General features: G+C 44.1%; 1 protein-coding gene across 2 annotated transcripts in view; it reads right to left on the bottom strand.

Annotated features, from left to right (window-relative positions):
* The window catches only part of NID1 (nidogen 1), a 91,927-nt gene that overhangs the window by 19,606 nt on the left and 52,552 nt on the right, over window positions 1-19,769 (bottom strand). For both annotated transcript variants that reach the window (XM_059054613.2, XM_059054612.2), the window contains exons 11-12: window positions 17,029-17,178; window positions 15,529-15,651 (exon numbers count right to left, since the gene is read on the bottom strand). In XM_059054613.2, the coding sequence (XP_058910596.1) occupies window positions 15,529-15,651; window positions 17,029-17,178 (273 nt within the window). The remainder of the gene's footprint in view (window positions 1-15,528; window positions 15,652-17,028; window positions 17,179-19,769) is intronic.

The following is a 19,769-nucleotide window of genomic DNA, read 5'->3' as shown; positions in this document are numbered from 1 at the left end:
GGGCTGGAGTGGGGATGGACATGGGAATAAACCCCAAGCCCTGCCCTCAAGGAGCTCCCAGTCTGGAGGGAAGGGAACAAGCAAATACACAATAACAATCCAATGAGTCAGTGTCTTGACAGAGGAGCCCACGACACAGCACATACACACAAGAGGTCCTCTCTGTAGGGCTTGGAGAGCAAAGGTGTGCTGGAGTGCGTTTTTTTTTTTTTTTAATCTTTACTGGAAGACTGTGGTTATATAATCGAGGGCAGGGCTCCACTGACTTTTCCTGCTAAGGAGCGGAGAATAATTATTTTTGGTTATGTGGGCCATATGGTCTCTGTCACAACTCAACTCTGTGGATGTGGCATGGAAGCATCCAAGTTCAATACATATTGTAAATGAATGAGTGTGCCAATAAAACTTTATTTACAAACAGTGGGCCAGATTTGGCCTGTGGGTCTGTAGCTGTCAACCCCTGCTCTAGGGCATTGCTAGTTATGTTAGCGAGAAATTTTATATAAATACTCTAATTAATATATTAATGTGTATTAATATATTACTGTGTTCATAATATATATATTGTAATAATAGAGAGTATATAATAATATATTACATATTTCACAGAATTTCGTTTCTGAAAAATGTTTTTGATCCTCCGTTCCACCACTTCTGGCGCTGTCAGCAATGCTGGTTGACCAGCGATGGCAGGAGTAACTAATCCCACGGTATTATTTGAGGCGTGAGTAGAATGTGATGAGACAATGTGAATAGCTGGAATTTTAAGTCTTGCACTCCAGCATTCATCTGTGACTGTATCTCCACCAGATGACAGAAGGAAAACAAGTCTGTGGGCCACAGATAATTTCGGGGAGTGAGTTAAGCTAACGTGTGTGTGTCACCGTTGCCATAACACGTTCAGTGAGCAGAGGGTGTCCTAGGCACTGGGCATGTGGGTGCAGAGGGCCTGGGGCTGGGCTAGGAATCCAGAGACCCGGGTTCTAGCGTTCATCTGTGACTGTATCACACAAGAGATCCTCTCTGTAGGGCTTGGAGAGCAAAAGCATGCTGGAGTGCTTTTTCTGATATTTACTATAAGTTTGTGGTTATACAATCGAGGGCAGGGCTCCACTGACATTTCCTGCTAAGGGGCAGAGAATAAATATTTTTGCTTATGTGGGCCATATGGTCTCTGTCACAACTCAACTCTGTGGATGTGGCATGAAAGCATCCAAGTTTAATACATACAGTAAATGAATGAGAGTGTGTTCATCCATGACTGTATCTACACTAGGCCTTTGCAGTGCATTCGGTGATATGCTGCTGGTGAATGTTTAAAGTGCCTTTATGCTACCAGTTCTCATGTCAGCCGGCTGGACATGGCTGGCCCCTCGATTAGAAACAGCGAGCCTGCCAGCAAAGTGTGTGTTGAACCTGGGAGGGGAAACTGGGTCTGCTTTCTCTTTTGTCCCAGAGGCTAATAAAAAAAGCAAAAACGGGCTTCCCTGGTGGAGCAGTGGTTGAGAGTCTGCCTGCCGATGCAGGGGACGTGGGTTCGTGCCCCGATCCAGGAGGATCCCACATGCCGCGGAGCGGCTGGACCCGTGAGCCATGGCCGCTGAGCCTGCGCGTCCGGAGCCTGTGCTCCGCAACAGGAGAGGCCACAGCAGTGAGATGCCCGCGTTCCGCAAAACAAACAAACAAACAAACAAAAACAAAAAGGCCCTACCGTATAGCACAGGGAACTATATACAATATCACGTGATAAACCATAATGGAAAAGAATATAAAAAAGAATGTATACATGTGTGTAACTGAGCCACTTTGCAGCACAGCAGAAATTAACACATTGTAAATCAACTACACTTCAATTAAAGAAATAAAATTAAAAACAACAACAACAAAACGTATTTGATGTAGGAAAAGCCAAACAAAGATACAAATAAGCCATCTGGTTGATGATAAAAATGTTGGTTTTCTTCACTCTTGGATGTAGGGCTTGTTTACTTCCTTAGTATCTCACATTTGTACAGGGCTTTAGTTTCTGTACAAGCTGTCTCTGCTCACACATCGTTCACTTAATTCTCACTATAATCCTATGCAACAGGCAACTACGGTTTTTACGTCAAATGAGAGAACGGAAGCTCAGATTGGCTTCCCCAGGCCACAGCACTAGCTAGTGGCTCAGCTCAAGGTAGAACCCGGGTCTCTGGATTCCTAGCCCAGCCCCGGGCCCTCTGCACCCACATGGCCAGTGCCTAGGACACCCCCCGCACACTGAATGTGTTATGTCAACGGTGACACACACAAGTTAGCTTAACACACTCCCTAAAATTGTCTGTGGCCCACAGACTTGTTTCCCTTCCATCAACATATGTATATGGTGCCACCTTTCCAACTAGAAAACAGGCTTGGTATTCTGTGTACTGTCAACCAAATCAAACTTTTAAGGGAAGAAGGGGTACCTCCCTTGTACGTGGCTGACAGTTTTGGGTTAGCCAATACACAAAATCTCAAGTGACCTAGAATTTCCAGTGGAGCTGTAGCTCAACAGTATCTTCAGTGCTGTATCTTGAACTTATATTAAGGCGGGAGAGACCTCAGTTGTGACTCAGGAAACAGAATTTCAAGTGTGTGTTTTGTTTTTTGGCCGTGCTGCATGGCTTGTTGGATCTCAGTTCCCCGACCAGGGATTGAACCTGTGCCCTCGGCAGTGAAAGCGCCAACTCCTAACCACTGGCCCGCCAGGGAATTCCCCAAGTGTGTTTATGGAAAGCTGTGACATCACTGTGTTCCCTGGGATGGCTTCTCAGCCTGGCCCACAGCAGCCCCTGTGGGCGCCTCCTGCTCAGGGCTCCAGGCTCCCACAGGGAAGGTCCCACTGTGGGTGGGGTGGGGAAGGGGTAATAAAGACACGTCGGCCTTGCTTCTGGTTGATAAAATAACTGAGGCAAGATCCTCTTTGTTCACCTAGTTTAATCTGCTCGGAGGGGGAGGAAGCATTCGAGACCTGATACTTATCCAGGGAACAGCAGGGAGTCTGGGGTGACTTTTCTCAAATTGGGAACAAAGAGAATGAGAGGAAAAGGAAATAGATGGAGAAGGAAAAAAAGCACGTTTTTGTCTCTTGATTTGCATCCCATTCCCTTGCCTGATTAAACTTCTTCCTAGGTGTTAATTCAAATAAATAACTCCTGTAGCCTCTGATATACTCAGTGGGATGGAGGAACTTGTTGGGGGGTTTCCGTTTATTCAACCTCTTCCTGCACAGTCCACCCCCCTCCGTAAGGGGCCACCTGCTCCCGGTGGCACTGCCACACACACGCATCTTGGGATGAGCTACCGAGGGCGTGGTGAAACCATGCCTGGTCTCTGCTGGGTTTGAGATTTTTGGCTCCTAGCCTCATCTCATTAGCTGCCAAATGGACCCTTGTAAGTCCAAGATTGCCAAATTTCCAAGAAAGGGAATTTACAAGTCAAAGAACAATACCCATCTGATGCGAGGTTTCCTAAGGACACCACCACAATCTCCACCACCGATGATGATGACGATGGTGGTAAAAATCTCTCTACTTATGAACTCTCTTCAGGGCCCTTCCTAACATTTGCCCCCAATTCTTACAGGACTGGTGAGGAAGGAGAATGCCCAGAAAGGGGGAAATAAACTAGCAGTTAGCAAAGGGCAAAAGGGGAGGGGAAAGCAGAAAGGTCATAAAGCATCAGGAAGAGAAAATGCACCTCTAGCCTGTGTGCCGTCTCATCATGTGAAACTGCGTCTTTGGGTTTTACTCCCGTCTCCTCAGCCCACCCCATGCATTCTTCCTCTCCTGACACCCTATTAGTGTGGGCCTTTTTTGGGGGCGGGGGCCCCCCACTGTGCAGCTTGCAGGATCTTAGTTCCCTGACCGGGGATCGAACCTAGATCCCCTGCAGTGGAAGCACAGAGTCGTAACAACTGGACTGCCAGGGAATTCCCTAGTGGGGGCATTTTAAATTGGTTTATCTCTCAGATCAGGAACCCCACGGACCCTTGAGTCATTTATGTATTTGTTATAAGCATTTACTGAAACCTCTGCGAGCCAGGTGCCCTGCAGGTTGGGGGCAACGTCACTAGATACGAGGGCCCTGGGAGTTCACAGGATACCACCAGGGTCACACATTGTGAGAAGTGGCTGGTAGTGGTCGAACAGGCTGCTTGGGAGCCGAGAGATGGACCACCTCGGTCAAGGGGTCACCTGACACCGAGGGCAATCAATCTGCAGTGTTCCTAATACACCCCTAACACTCTTGCGTGGTTGAACCCAGTGGCCTGGGTGTAGGACTCACCTCAGGCTGGAGGTTTTCAGGCCATGCATGGAGGAGGATAAAGAAGCCAAGAAATTCAGGATATTGGTGAGGGTGGTGACATGATACTTCTTGGGGGTACGGTGAGAGAACTTCGAGAGAAAGAAGGGATGGAGAAGTTGACTTAGAAATGAGGCTGTGTGAGGCTACAAGGCAGGGAGGTGGTGGCCAGAGGGAGCCACAGGCCTCAAGACCATAGGAGTTCTCCAGCCTCTGGGGGCCTGGTTTTCGGGATCCCCTACGCCCTGACCTCACCTGAGCTGCTTAACCGTATCTCATCCCCACTATTCCTCCCCATCTCCTGTTCAAATCCTACCCATCTCCCAAGGCCAAGTCCTACTTCTCATGCTTTCCCTCACTTCCCTAGCCCACCTGGATCTCCTCTCCCAGCCACTAGTTACCACTTACAGATTCACTATAGTTTCAAGTGCTCTCTTTTCCTGCCCTGGGACAGTGTGAGCTCCTCCCGAGCGCAGACATTACTGTTTATGTGCTGAGTACAGTGACAGGCACATCACAGATGCTTAAGAAATATTTAGCAATTGATCTTGGCTAGTTAGCCAGGTGCCTTGGGCAAGTTAGGTAGCCTCTCTCAACCCTCATCCATTCAATGAGGTTAATTGTACCCCCAATGACACATACCAGCCAATGATGGAGAAAACTAAGAGGTGTGGTATCCTGGACACCAAAAGAAGAAAGTGTTTTAGGCGGGAAGGTGAGGTCAACTGTACCAAGCGCTACTAAGAAACGGGGGCAGGGCTGAGATCTAACAAAGTGAAGGTCACTGCTGACTTTTACAGGAGCAGTTCCAGGGTGGGGAGGGGGGTTGGGGGATGGTAGGGCAAAGCTGACTGCAGTAGTGAAACCGAGCAGGACCCTGTGGGGCCTTCCTGTGTCCCCCCATTTCTTGATTACAGGAAATAGGCTTCATTCAGCCTCCAAGACCTTCCCGGAGTTCCAAGGGGTTCAGACCAAGGTTCAGACTGTTGCTAATCAGGGAAGGGAGGGGATGCAGAGACAAGGGAGGAGCAGTCAAGAAACAATAGTGCAGCCTTGGGGCAGGGTGCTGGTTCCACCTCAAGCATACATGTAACGATATCTTTGAGCCCTTTATAGAACTAAAACCCCCAACAAATGGAAGATGTCAGCATTCTTCATTCCAGAAACAAGAGAGGAGCAGTCAAGAAACAATAGTGCAGCCTTGGGGCAGGGTCCTGGTTCCCCCTCAAGGGATACACAGAACAGTATCTTTGAGCTGTTTTGCAGACACTGAAACCCTCACCAGGTGGAAGAAGTTAATTGTTTGCTGCCCCACAAGCATGTAGACCCCAGACTGGTTGGAACCAGAAGGCTGATAATGCAGACTCCCGCTTACCTCACCACCAACCAATCAGAACAGTGTCCACAAGCTGATCACACCCTCTTTGAACCATTGCTATAAAACTCCTCACTACTCCCTCCAGGTCGGGACACACAGTTTTGAGGGCCTTAGCCCGCTGTGTCCCCCTTTGCCTGGCAAAGCAATAAAGCTCTTCTTTTCTACTTCACCCAAAACTCTGTCTCTGAGATATAATTGGGTATCGGGGTACAGATGCTGGATTTGGCTTCAGTAGTTCAAGGCGGAATGGGAGGCTCTGGGAAGAGGGTAACAGCCTAGTTTTAGAATCTAATTACAGACAGAATAGCTACAAAAGCCATGGGCAACATTTACAATGAAACGAGGCGACCAGGTTGTCCTATGAACCCTCAAACACAAGCAGGGGTCACAAAGCCCCTGTGGTGCCAGTGTCTGTGTAGAGAAAGGAGAGGGAAGTGGCAGGGCATCTAACAGTTCTGGGAACAGGAGAACCCAAAGAGCTAACAGGTACTCAGCTGGAAAGCAGGCCAATTTGAAAATGGCAGCTGAAACTTCGGAGGGATTTTTCTACTCCAAGGTGGAAAGTAAAGCCAACAGCGGCTGGAAGATCTAGCCCCTACTGGGGAGAAAGTGCTGGGAATGGAATCAAAACTATAAGGAGGATGAAGATGACACATACAAGGAAAGAGAAGGTCCAGCGGGGGAGGGGAGCAGAGCCAGGAAATCGTAATGTAAGCTGAAATATTTTTAAACACTTCACCAAAAGAGCAGAAGAGGAAGCTCTGTGTCGCTAGAAAAAGCTATCTGCACCAAGCGTCTTTCAGAAAGTTCAGGAAAACTAAAACTCTCATAAAAACGAACAACAGAAAAGTATGGAAGGCAAATCCAACACAAAGTTACTATAAGGAAAAAGGATAGTCAGTAGTACAACAACCCTACAGATAGTGAAAGCTTGCCAAAAAGATGTGCCAACGGATCAAAACTGTAATCGTCTATTGGGTTGGCCAAAAACTTTGTTAGGGTTTTTCCGTAAGATATTATGAAAAAACCCAAACGAACCTTTGGCCAACCCAATATTTCAACTTAAGTGAAAAGACAGTAGAAAACAGGAAAGAACAAAATGAATCAGCATTTGAAAAACTCAAAAATGAGGCAACAGCAATCAGGAAAGAAGTAGAAACTTTTAAAAAAAGAATCATTTCAGAAATGAAGACTCAACTAGATGGAACACAAAGTGAATAAACACAACAGAGTATGCCTTAAGAGAAACAGAGGTGGAAGTGAGGAAGATGTTTAAAGAAAAAAAGAAAGGATATCAAACAAATTTAGGAGATTCGGGCAAATACTGGAGATAGGCAAAGAAGATTCAATATGCAAAATGGAAGTCCCTAAAAAAGAACCCAAAGCAGGGAAAGAGAACAAATACTAAAACTAAAATTCCAGAAAACTTTCCTGAAGTTAAAAGATGTGAAATGACAAATTGAAAAAGCATACCGAGTAACTAAGACCCAGAAAGACCAACACCAAGTCATATTCTGGTAAAACTGTTGAACTTTTGAAGGGAACTATGGAAGAGAAAGAAAAAAATCCTTTGGGCATCCAAGTAAAAAGGGGAAAATTATCTTCTGATTATCATTTGCCCTCTGGACAGCCACGCTTTATGTCAGAGGAATATTTGAGATAGTCAAGGAAAGAAAATGGACCAAGGAATACTGTTTTCATGAGCCCTTCCTGAGAAATTTACTAGAGAACAAGCTTCTGACAACCAAATAACTAGAGACGCATTGACATAAGGACTGGTAACAAGCAATAGTGACTTGCTGAACTAAGACCAAATGAGGGTTCAAAGTGAGAGAACATAGGGACTTCCCTGTCGGTCCAGTGGTTAAGACTCCATGCTTCCACTGCGGGGGGCATGGGTTTGATCCCTGGTCGGTTAACTAAGATCCCATGTGCTGCAGAGCACAGCCAAAAAACAAAAACAAACAAACAAAGTGAGAGAATATAGTAGGTGTTGGTTACATGTAGATGCCCAGGTAATGTATATACAACTATATAAATAGGAGGGCATGTGCAAAAAATTTTAATTGTTCTGAGAAATTGTATTGGTGGTATGTAGTATTTGGCTGCTTTTTTTTTTTTTTTTTTTTTTTTTTTGCGGTATGCGGGCCTCTCACTGCTGTGGCCTCTCCCGTTGCGGAGCACAGGCTCCGGACGCGCAGGCTCAACAGCCATGGCTCACAGGCCCAGCCGCTCCACGGCACGTGGGATCCTCCCGGACCGGGGCACGAACCCGCGTCCCCTGCATTGGCAGGTTGACTCTCAACCACTGTGCCACCAGGGAAGCCTAGTATGTAGTATTTGAATTCTCAGCCTGTTATGTGTGTAATGTGGAATAAAGTAAATACGGACTTATGGTCTATTCTAATTCTTACATCCACTGTGCCCTTGAGAACCAGGATTCTCATTGGGGAAGAAAGGAGATATGGATATAGTCTAGACAAGGTAAAGGAAAAACCCTGTGGTCATGTATCTGACTTGGAACTATCAACACGGACTCATGAATTCCTAGCTCTGTCTGAACATTTCTACTACTTAGATTGTGGTCCTGCAATGCTATTTCCCACTAAAAGAAACCAGAGCTTCATGGAAAAAAGACTGGTTCTAGTTCAGAGAGCAAGGAAGATATTAGAGACCACAGTGGACCATCTGTATCTGCAAGGTTCCACATCCTCAGATTCAACCAACTAAAGATCGAATATATTAGAAAAAAAATCCCAGAAAGTTCCAAAAGGCAAAATTTGAATTTGCCACACAATTTACATAGCAGCTTCATTGTATTTACAACTATTTACATAGCATTTACATTATTTTTACAAACCATTTACATTGTATTTATAATTATTTACATACCATTTACATTGTATTAGGTATTGTAAGTAATATAGAGATGATTTAAAGTATCGGGGAGGATGTGGATAGGTTATATGAAAATACTACACCATTTTATACAAGAGATTTGAGCGTCCGTGGATTTTACTATCCTCAGGGGTTCTGGAACCAGACCCCCATGGATATGGAGGGTTGACTATACTAGGATCATGTCAAAAGGACCAGAGGCCAACTTGAAGAGGTTCCCATGGGCCAAAGATGGGACTCTGAACCACAATGAGAATAATGATTATAACCAATTGATACCCATGAGTCTATAATGCTATTAAAAAAACTAACAATTAATTAGCAAACTCCAGTGGCTAATAAGGACTCAATCTGTTATCTTGTCAACCAGTAAGAAAAAAAAAGGGAAAGATCCAAGCATTTATCCTGCCTTTTCTTTATGAAATGTACCACTGGACATCCAAAGACTAGATGAGGGGAAGCATTTCTTTCTAAGTATTCAAACTAATAAATGAAAAAAAAAACCCCACCATGATGATAGAATTAGACTATTGCCATTTTGTTACCCACTAAACATTAATGGACCTAAGCCATGAGCATCAATTCCAACTAATAAAGGAGAATGAAATGATAGAATTAACATCTCACCATTTGCCACTCCCTGGAAATTAATGGATCTAGGACATAACCATTAATGGCTCCTAACATCACCTGGAGTGAGACAAGCAGACTTTATGCGCTTCTGATGTAAGGTAAGACCACCACTTGTCTTGCCGAAAGGACTGAACCCAGGTGTGATCAAGCCTCTGGACTCAGCTGCCAGTTTTGCAGACGATATGGAGAACAGAGGAGCGTGTTGAACTGCCCCAGACTGTGGGAAACTACAGCTCAAAAGTCTTGGGTTCTTCAATAGATAAACTTCAAGGACAAGAAAGGGATGGCAGAGGGGATTAGAGATAGAAAAACGAGCAACTCTACCTCTATAGTGTCTAGGAATGTACATGTATGATGAAACAAGAAATGCAAGGAAGTGATTTCTGTGAAGGTGATGTTGGTGGTTACTTTTGGAGAGAAGGAGAAGGCAATGACTGGAACAGAGCACCTGCAGCAGCTTCTGGGGCTGCTGGTAAAGTTCTACTTCTTGACCTGAGTGGTAGTTACAAGGGGGTTCACCTTAGCTATCCATCCTTGAGCTATCCATCTGTTCTATACGACTTTCTGTATCTATGTTTTATCTTACAATAAAACGGTAGAAAAAAGGAAAGAAAAATGGGAGAAGAGGAAGCAGAGGGAGAACTCCAGACAACCCTCATGAGGAATTAAACACTATAAAAGGGAGGAGGAATGGGACGGCAGTTGGGGAGGGGTGGAGGCTCAAGGGATGTCCTCATTTGTATCTTTTAGATGAGACATGGCTTCTCTGCAGGCTGACTGGAATTATCCAGTAGAGATGGAAAGAATAACCATCCAGGATGGGGGAGGCTACCGCAGGAATGGCAATTTCATCTCAGACAAACAATAATCTGGCACATTAAATTAATGTTGATTGGAAATTTATGATTTGACATTTGGTTGGTATTTAATTTGTAAATGTGTTTTGCTTTTATAGTTATAAAAGAAGTTGATACCTAGATTTCTCCATAATAATCTAAGCCAACCCTGGAGATCTTAAGTGTTTTTCTTTCAAAAAAGGTCTTACTCAATTTTGAGAAAAGTTGCTTTAGAAAATTCTTTTCTATAAAGAGTTCAAGAAACCTTTTTGTAACTAAGAAATTATTCGGGCCTCATGTTCCTTATTTACAAAATAAAGGAGATGAATTACAGAATTTCTGGAGCCCTTTCCAGCTCTCAGTGGGAAATTCAAGTTTTCTAACAGCGCGTTTGTTTGAAACAAAGTGCGAACTGTAACACGAACAACAGACACACAGCAAACACAAAGTACATGTTAAATTTTTCCTCAGTTTTCCTCCCTTTACATTGTATTATCCTAAATGTTTTCATCTTTCCATGCAGCCCTACTTTCTGAACTCTTTAATTACCTTTCTGTCTATAGATGGCTGTGGATCTCGAAGCAGTAAGCTGGTAAGCGTGCCTGGTGCCAAGCGTAAAGAAAAGTGATCAAGCATCCTCAGGTTTGGTACTTGTCCTTAAAAATTCGGGCTTTACATCTCTAGCCCAGAATTCTTCATACTCCTCTTTCATCCTCTAATAAGCTCTCCTATATTCCAAACCTCTACCCAGTTCCATTCCCCCAGACCTGTCACGTCCTCCTATTCACACACTTAGGTAGCTCCCTTTCACACTGTAGGAGGGTTGGCCTGTGACTAATAGTATTAGCAGAAGTGACAGCATTGTCATTTCCAAGGTTAGGTTAAAAAAGACCGTGGCTTCCATTAAAAAAGAATGAAACCATGCCATTTGTGGCAACATGGATAGACCCAGAGATTATCGTACTAAGTGAAAAAAGTCAGAGAAACACAAACATATATCACTTATATGTGGAATCTAAAAATAAATGATACAAATGAACTTATTTACAAAACAGACTCAGAGACATAGAAAACAAATTTATGGTTACCAAAGGGGAAAGGGGTGGGGGAGGGATAAATTAGGAGTTTGGGATTAAGAGACACACACCATTATATATAAAATAGGGAAACAATAAGGACCTACTGTATAGCACAGGGAACTATATTCAGTATCTTGTAATAACCTATAATAGGAAAGAATCTGAAAAAGAATATATATATATATATATATATATATATATATATATATATATATATATATAACTGAATCACTTTGCTCCACACTTGAAACTAACACAACATTGTAAATTAACTATACTTCAATTTAAAAATGCAAAAAAAAAAAAAAAATTCATTAAAATTTTTTTTTGAAAAAGACTGTGGCTTCCATCTTGGGCACACTCCCCTTCCTTGCTTGCTCTGGAGGGAGCCAGCTGCCAGGTCTTGAAGACACTTAGGCAGCTCTGTGGGGAGACCCATGCTATGAGGAACTGAAGTCCTCTGTCCAACAGCCCATAAGGCCTGCCAACCACCGTAGGGATCCTTCAGCCCCAGATGAATCTCAGAGAAGATGGTAGCCCGGCTAAGGTCTTGACAACAACCTCTTGAGAGACCTTGAACCCAGACCACCCAGCTAAGCTCCTGAATCCCCGCCCCACAGAAACTGTGAGATAATATACATTTACTGCTTTAAGCTGCTAACTTTGGGGGATACTTTGTTACACAGAAATAGATAACTAACATGGCAGCTTTCAAACTTCCTGACCACAACCCATAGAAATGCTTTCCACTCTGCAATTCAGGACACACACGCATGCTTACATATACACACACATGCACACACTCAGCCATGCACTAGACAAGCAACCACAACTATTATTTCATGAAACAATACTTATTCCTACTGCATATACTTGGCATACTCTATCTTCTTGATTATTGTTTTCTTTTTCTTTCCATTCCATTTAAAAGAAAATGGTAATAGTGCTCCACTGAGTTGATTTCACAATCCACACATGTATTTTGGGCAAAGAGTACAGAAGGACTGTGGAGAACAAATCACCATTTTTTTTGTTTTGCTTATCATTGGCTGATACTGCAGTAGCCATGACCTTAACTGACTTACCCCTAAAGCTAGTTTAGTTTTTTATTTTTTTAAACTAGCCCCTCTGTATAGAGTAGGTACCCCAAAATGCTCAATCACTTCATTATGTTTGGTAACAGGAGTCCAGATAACACTATATTTAATTTTTCATTAATATTTCACTATTTAGTCACACAAAATTTAGAAAAATATGATGAAAACCTCAGTGTTCATATTGCAGCTGGGAAAATAAAAAACATTAGAAATACAAATGCAGCCCCTGTGCAGCCCTTCCCAACCCCAATTCCCTCTCCTACCATAGAAGTAACCTTTATCCTGAAGTTTTTGTTTCTCATTCCCATGCATGCATTTTATAGTTTTATTGTATATGTTTATACATATGCAGGTTTCTTTTCACACAGGCTTACATTTCATATAAATGGGATCATACTGCATATATCCTTTTATGACTATTTTTTTTAATACATAAGAAGTAAATTTATTGAGAGACACACACTCCATAGACAGAGTATGAGCCATTTCAGAAAGTGAGAGTCTTTTATGACATTTTTTTGCCCAACATGCTGTGGAGATTTATCCATTAACTCTAGTTCACTCCGATTTATTTATTTACTTACTTATTATTTAATGTGTTCATTCATTCATATATTTATTTGCTGCACCTCGTGGCTCGCGGAATCTCAGTTCCCCGACCAGGGATTCAACCAGGGCCCTTGGCAGTGAAAGTGTGGAGCCCTAACCATGGACCACTAGGCGATTCCCTCCAGTTCACTCATTTTAACTCCTGTATATTATTTCATAGTATGGATTGTACCCAAGCTCATTTGTCCATGCCTCCTGTTGCTAGTCACTTCGATTTTATTTTCTGTTATGAACAATACTCGATGGACACATATATTTCGAGTGTACATTCTCTCTCAAGCATATAAATAGACGTTGAATTTCTTAAGAAAACAGGATTAAATAGCTAAATAATCCTAGCAAAGAACTCTGATTGGTTTCATCCAATCAGTCTCATTTTTGTATCCCAGACTATAGGTCTGGATTTGTTTCTGTTTAGTCAATAGAGCCTCGAAAATGGGGCCGGGAGTCGGGTTAAAAGAACAAAAATAAAAAATGAAACATCTGCTTCCTTCTGAACTGGAGATGTGAAGGAAGCCTAAGGAGATAATGCCTTAGTCATTTTTAATAGCTGCTGGAATGTCTTAACTCAAATGATCATGAACTTTTCTCTAGGTAACCTGCCTATCAGAATCTGTGGGGAGAGCCGTGTCTTTTACCCATAATTTCAGGAACAAAAGGTTGATCCTGCCTGGGTTCAACTAGGCTGGGAATCATCAAACTTTTTCTGTCAAGGGCCAGGTAGTAAATATTTCAGGCTTTACAGTCTCTACCACAACTACTGACCTCTGTCTTTGCAGAATGAAAGCAGCCATAGGCTATTCATAAACTAGAGTAGGCGTGTTCCAATAAAACTTTATTTACAAAAACTTGCAGATTTGACCTGCAAGTCATAGTTTGTTGAGTCCTGTCCTAAGCAGAAGAAAACAATTTAGACCAGCAATATGTAGTACTGTATATTGAAATTCAAACTTTAATCTGATATTCTTCTCCTTTTAGATGGTCAATTATCCTAAAAACTGGTCACACCCAGTCCTGTTGAGAGTGCAAATAAATAATTATCAATACTATTATACGCTGCCGGTAGGAGAGGTGCATTCATTTATTTCCTCAACAACTATAAAGAGCTATGAGCCCCAACATAGGCCACGTACTCCACAGGATACTGGGGACATGAAAATAAAATGCAAAGGCACCCTATGCTCAAGGCACTCAAGGCTAGTGAAGGGAGGCAGACATTGAAATAGCTTGTAATTGCTCATAAAAGTGATGAAATGGAAATTTCCATGTATCTCTTATTGAAACATTGACAGTGGCATAAATCTCTTTGGCCAGCAACAGCAGCAGCAATTAAAATAAGAAACAACTCAACTGGCTAACTGCAGTCGGATCAGATACATCCTTCATCTCATGACAGGATACCATGTGGTTTCGGGAACTGAAGTCAAGTTGGAGTCCATCCGGCAGACCTGGGTTTGAGACTTAGTTCTAGTACTTACTACCCCTGGGACCTTGATTGTGCTTTTATCTCTGTGTTTTAGCATCCTCTATGTAAATGGAAATAGTAATAGTACTTACTTTAAAGAGATGATTATGAACATTACATGAAATGGTGCAGGTAAAGCACCCAGCACACAGTAGGCTTCATGCTAATGGCAGCTAATTATACGCATTCATTCAACAGCATTTGTTGAGTGCCTCCTAAGTTCCAGGATCATTCCAGGTACAGAACTAGGGCTATCATTATCCTCATGATCTAATGAGATAGCACCAAAGGCTCAACTTGAGAAGCTGCACGGTCCAGGAGTAATAGGTGGCACGCCCAATTCTGCAGAGTCCTCAGCCTGCCCCTTCCCACAACTGGTGGCCCTTCACCTCCCCCACCCCACCCCAGCACCATTCCCCGTGACTCTTAGGAATCTGTGATGGTTAATTTTAGGTGTCAACTTGACTGGGCCACAGGGTGCCCAGGTATTTGGTCAAACATTTTTCTGGGTGTTTCTCTGAGGGTGTTTCTGGCTGAGATTAACCTTTCACTCTGTAGACTGAGTAAAGCAGATGGCCTTCCCTTAGGTGGGTGGGCCTCATCCAATCAGTGGAGGGCCAGAATTGAACACAAAGGTGGACCCTTCCCCGAGTAAGAAGGAACTCTCCCTTCCTGATAACCTATGAATGGAACATGAGCTTTCTCCTGCCTTTGGATTCAGACACTGGCTATTCCTGGGTCTCCAGCTTGCCGATTACAACCCTTGGGACTTGCCAACATCTATAGTTGTGTAAGACAATTCCTTCTGATAAATCTCTTTATATACAAATAAATATATTTCTCTCTCTCTCTCTCTCTCTCTCTCTATATATATATATATATATACACACACACACACACACACATCCATTAGTTCTGTTTCTCTGCAGAACCCTAATACAGATCAGTTCTTACCCTGTATTGCTCAAGTCACAGAGATGACCAGCCTCCAGGCTGCCAGCACAGTTCTGGTCCAGGTGTGGGACCCCCAGAGTGGTGCAGTGTGCGACCCACAAGCTCAACACCGCAGCTGTGCTCTGATCGCCCATCTCAACTCTCCACGGAGCCTCCCACATCCCCACCAGGTGCCTTCTCTCCCAGGGCCATGTACTCAGTACTCACGGACAGGGCAATGACCCACCAACTCCAAACATCCCCGACACCTTACCTCCAGGCATGCAGCGGAAGCCGTCTCCCTGATAACCAGGTTTGCACTGGCACGTGAAGGACCCTGGAGTGTTGTAGCAGACGGCATCAGGGTGACATCGGCTTAGCTGGCATTCATCCACATCTGCAAGACAGCCACCAAGCCCAGGGATAGTGAGATTTCTTCTAGAATTCCTAGTTTACACAATAATGTAAGCCACTTGCTCAACTTTTGGGGACTCAGTTTCTAATCTGGGAACAGTGATTTAAGAACTCACCAAACATTAATTACCAAAACACTAACTCCTCAATTTCTATCTAGTGTATTTACAAATGTGTTTCACTTTGATGTTTTCATGAAAAATCAAGCATGCAAAAGGAAAAACGAGGGGATTTTTTCATTATTTCCTTCTCATCATAAACGAGAGCTTCAAAAATGTCTGAGTTTGGAGACAGATGATTAACTGCTTGACAGAAGAATCTCAAAGACCAGAGAAAATTCACATGTTCAGAAACAAAGAAAGTATTTCAGAAATTATAATCTCTTAGAAAAGCCTGGACTTCCCAGAAATACTCCATGGTATAACGTTAAGTAATTTTGCAAACCACGGGACCGGGGAATGGTGTTCAGAGTTATGTCACTTAAAATTAACTTTAAGAGTACCCTAGCTGTCAACAATGGACTGATCTGAGGTCTGAGAGAATTTTGTGGAACCATTTATTCTCTGTATCTGAAGTCATTTATTCAAAAAGGGGACTTCACTTTTTTTGGAACACAAGATTAAAGCAGGCCAGGTGAATGACTGTATATATCTTATTAAATCAAAATCTGGACTTTAAGCTCCATGTGTGTAAGGACTGTTTGTCTTTTCATGAAAGACAATCTCCTCAGTCCCTAGCAGACAGCAGATGTTTAATTACTGCCTGAACGAGCAAGTGACATGGAACAAAATGGTACGGGGAGGACAAGTGTCTTCCCCAATGAGAATAGCCCCCCAAAGAAAACACATAATTCAAATTACTAGAGATACAAAATACAGCCCATCTACTCAACAGAGTTGAGAGAAGAATTCTCTTTTTTTTAAAAAAAAATTTTATTTTATTGTTTATTTTTGGCTGCGATGGGTCTTCATTGCTGTGCACGGGCTTTCTCTAGTTGGGGCGAACGGGGGCTACTCTTCATTGCAGTGCGTGGGCTTCTCATCGCGGTGGCTTCTCTTGTTGCGGAGCACAGGCTCTAGGCGCATGGGCTCGATAGTTGTGGCTCACGGGCTCTAGAGCGCAGGCTCAGTAGTTGTGGCGCACGGGCTTAGTTGCTCCGCGGCATGTGGGATCTTCCTGGACCAGGGCTCAAACCCGTGTCCCCTGCCTTGGCAGGCGGATTCTTAACCACTGTGCCACCAGGGAAGCCCGAGAAGAATTCTCTTGAATTCGGAGTTGAGTCAGTAATTAGCATATGATAAGTATCACCCAGGGAATTTTTTCAGGTTACACAGGGAGGAAAGTCAGAGTGACCACGTACCTTGGCAGGCTCTGCCATCCCCAGAGAAGCCTGGCAGACAGGAGCAGGTGTAGGAGGAGCCTCCCAAATAGATGCACTGGGCCCGCTGAGAGATGTCACAGTCATGAAGGCCAGTCTCACAGTAGTTGATGGGGCGCTGGTCCACAACAGCTTCAGACAAAAGGTTGACACGCAGTGTTTGGAAGAGTCCCCTGAGAAGTCCCAGGGCCCTTCCAAGCAGTGGAGTCCACTGAGGTGGACTATGTCTGGACCCCAGACCTCCAGACATCTCTTCAGGTTCATCCCTGCTCCCCGCTGGATGGTACCCCTGGCTCTCCTCCTGTTTCCTCCCACCTGGATCCCACCTCTGAAAAGTCTTCTCAGCCTGCCACTGCAGGGGGTCAATCGGCCTGGCTCTTGACCTCAGCTTTGCCCCAAGGCTCTGTCTCAGGCCACTCTCCACACCTGGTCCCCGAAACCCAACTTTCCCTTCATCTGGATGTGGAGGTGGAATCTGCAGGTAGACATGCTTCCCGTGGCATCTGTTGGTGGAGCGTTTGGAGCTGAGGATCTGAGACTTCCACGGTATCTTTGCCCTCGGCTCACTAGGCGGGTGGAATATCCACTACGAATGCCTAAGTCACCCACGTCCCACCAAGGAAGGTGAAATAAACGTTCCCAGGGAAGTGAGATGGGGACGGTAGAATGACTGTGGGCCTCTGGGGTGGGCAGCCCTGGGTTTCTACTAGGTGCATGAGTCTACCATATGGCTTTGGGTAAATCATATAACTTCTCGGAGCCACAGTTTATTCCTCTGTAGAACAGGAATGACTTCCAGCTTGCCAAGCATGGGGAGGCCCAGTAGATGGGACTATTATTTTCTAAAGGGTCCTGATGACAAGACTCAGAGAATGAGGTCGTAGGAAGTAGGCATGTGACACAGAGGCTAGAAAATCATACCCCATCTTGTGCTGTTGCCTCAAGATGAAAGTCAGGGACTAAGGTCTAGGGGGTGATTTCCAACAGCTGGTTCAGATACTCTGGGGTTCGTAAGGCACTTTAACTTCTGGTCTTAAAGCTCTAAGGCCTAGGTCAGAGTCCTGGCTCCCGCAATGTCAGAACAGAATACTTTCTTCCTAAAAGGAGGTCCTCGGGGTTTAGATTATCCTGGATACAGGAAGTCTCCTCATCTTTATCTTCAATGAGTCTTCCCAAGATTAATTCCAGTTCACCCTGCCTCAAGTGCTTCGGCAGAGAGAGCTCCAAGCACTGTCAGGGGACAGGTAAAGAAGAGGATCCTCTTCAAAGGTCTGCGCCCATGAGAGGTTAGCAAACTACTGTATTGGCGGATGGAGGCCCAGGCTGTGGACTCAGCAGTTTAGACTCCTGAAGTTGGACTGTTAACTAACTCCCATGGGACAGGGACCATGGAACCAAGTCTGTGGCCAAAGGGTTACTGGATTTTAAATTGCTACAAGTGGTCCAAATTTCTTTCTAGAAAACAGTAGCCCAGATTACACTGAACCAAACCAAGGACACACTGTTTCCTTGGACCACTCCTGTTTTCTCTCACTTTTCATCGTTTCTAACATTCTTCTTCTCTCCAGGGTCCTCTTTCCCCCAATTCCTTCAGCTCGCAAAGTGTGAAAGGGACACTCTCGGAGAATTGGGACCAAAAAAAGGTAGGGGAAATATACCCAGACAGAACAACCAGGAAAGGAGCCTCACTTCTCTTCCATCAAATATTCAAGTCATTAGAGTGCGTGAGTGATCATTTTACACATTGTGTTTGCTCCAGCCTCATCGCGCCCCACCCTTGGTAACAGGGAAGGACCTTGCTGCAACATGTGTAGGTCCTAATGTCCCCTGCCCTGCCATCACCTTCACCTTTGCTTCTTTTTTTTTTTTTTTGGCCAAGCTGCTTGGTTTACAGGATCTCAGTTCCCTGACCAGGAATTGAACCCCGGCCCCATGGCAGTGAAAGTGCACAGTCCTAACCACTGGACCGCCAGGGAATTCCCACACCTATGCTTCTATAATCCTCAAACCCTTTCTAGAAAAAGGCAGTTTATAATTTAATTTTTTTCTTTTTTTTTTTTTTTTTTTGCAGTACGCGGGCCTCTCACTGTCGTGGCCTCTCCCGTTGCGGAGCACAGGCTCCGGACGCGCAGGCTCAGCGGCCATGGCTCACGGGCCCAGCCGCTCCGCAGCACGTGGGATCTTCCCGGACCGGGGCACGAACCCGTGTCCCCTGCATTGGCAGGCAGACTCTCAACCACTGCGCCACCAGGGAAGCCCTATAATTTAATTTTTTAAATCACGTTTTCCTTTATGTAAGACCATTTTTCATGCCAGAGCAATTTTCTTTTGAAGGAAGCTTTAGGACTTTACAACTCCAAACAATTTAGTTCTACCTTTTTCATTTTCAAAGTATACAAAGCATTTATTTTTCTTTTTCTTTTTTCTTTATTTTTTTAACATCTTTATTGGAGTATAACTGCTTTACAATGGTGTGTTAGTTTCTGCTGTATAACAAAGTGAATCAGTTTATACGTATACCTATATCCCCATATCCCCTCCCTCTTGCGTCTCCCTCCCACCCTGCCTATCCCACCCCTCTAGGTGGACACAAAGCACAGAGCTGACCTCCCTGTGCTATGCAGCTGCTTCCCACTAGCTAGCTATTTTACATTTGGCAGTGTATATTTTTAAGCAAAATATACAACAACCCAAAGGAGACCTTTTCACTAATTTACACAAGA

This window comes from Kogia breviceps, chromosome 2, assembly GCF_026419965.1.
Source record: "Kogia breviceps isolate mKogBre1 chromosome 2, mKogBre1 haplotype 1, whole genome shotgun sequence".
NCBI lineage: Eukaryota > Metazoa > Chordata > Mammalia > Artiodactyla > Physeteridae > Kogia > Kogia breviceps.
The sequence above is the reverse complement of the archived record's forward strand: the minus strand, read 5'-3'. Positions and strand labels throughout refer to the sequence as shown.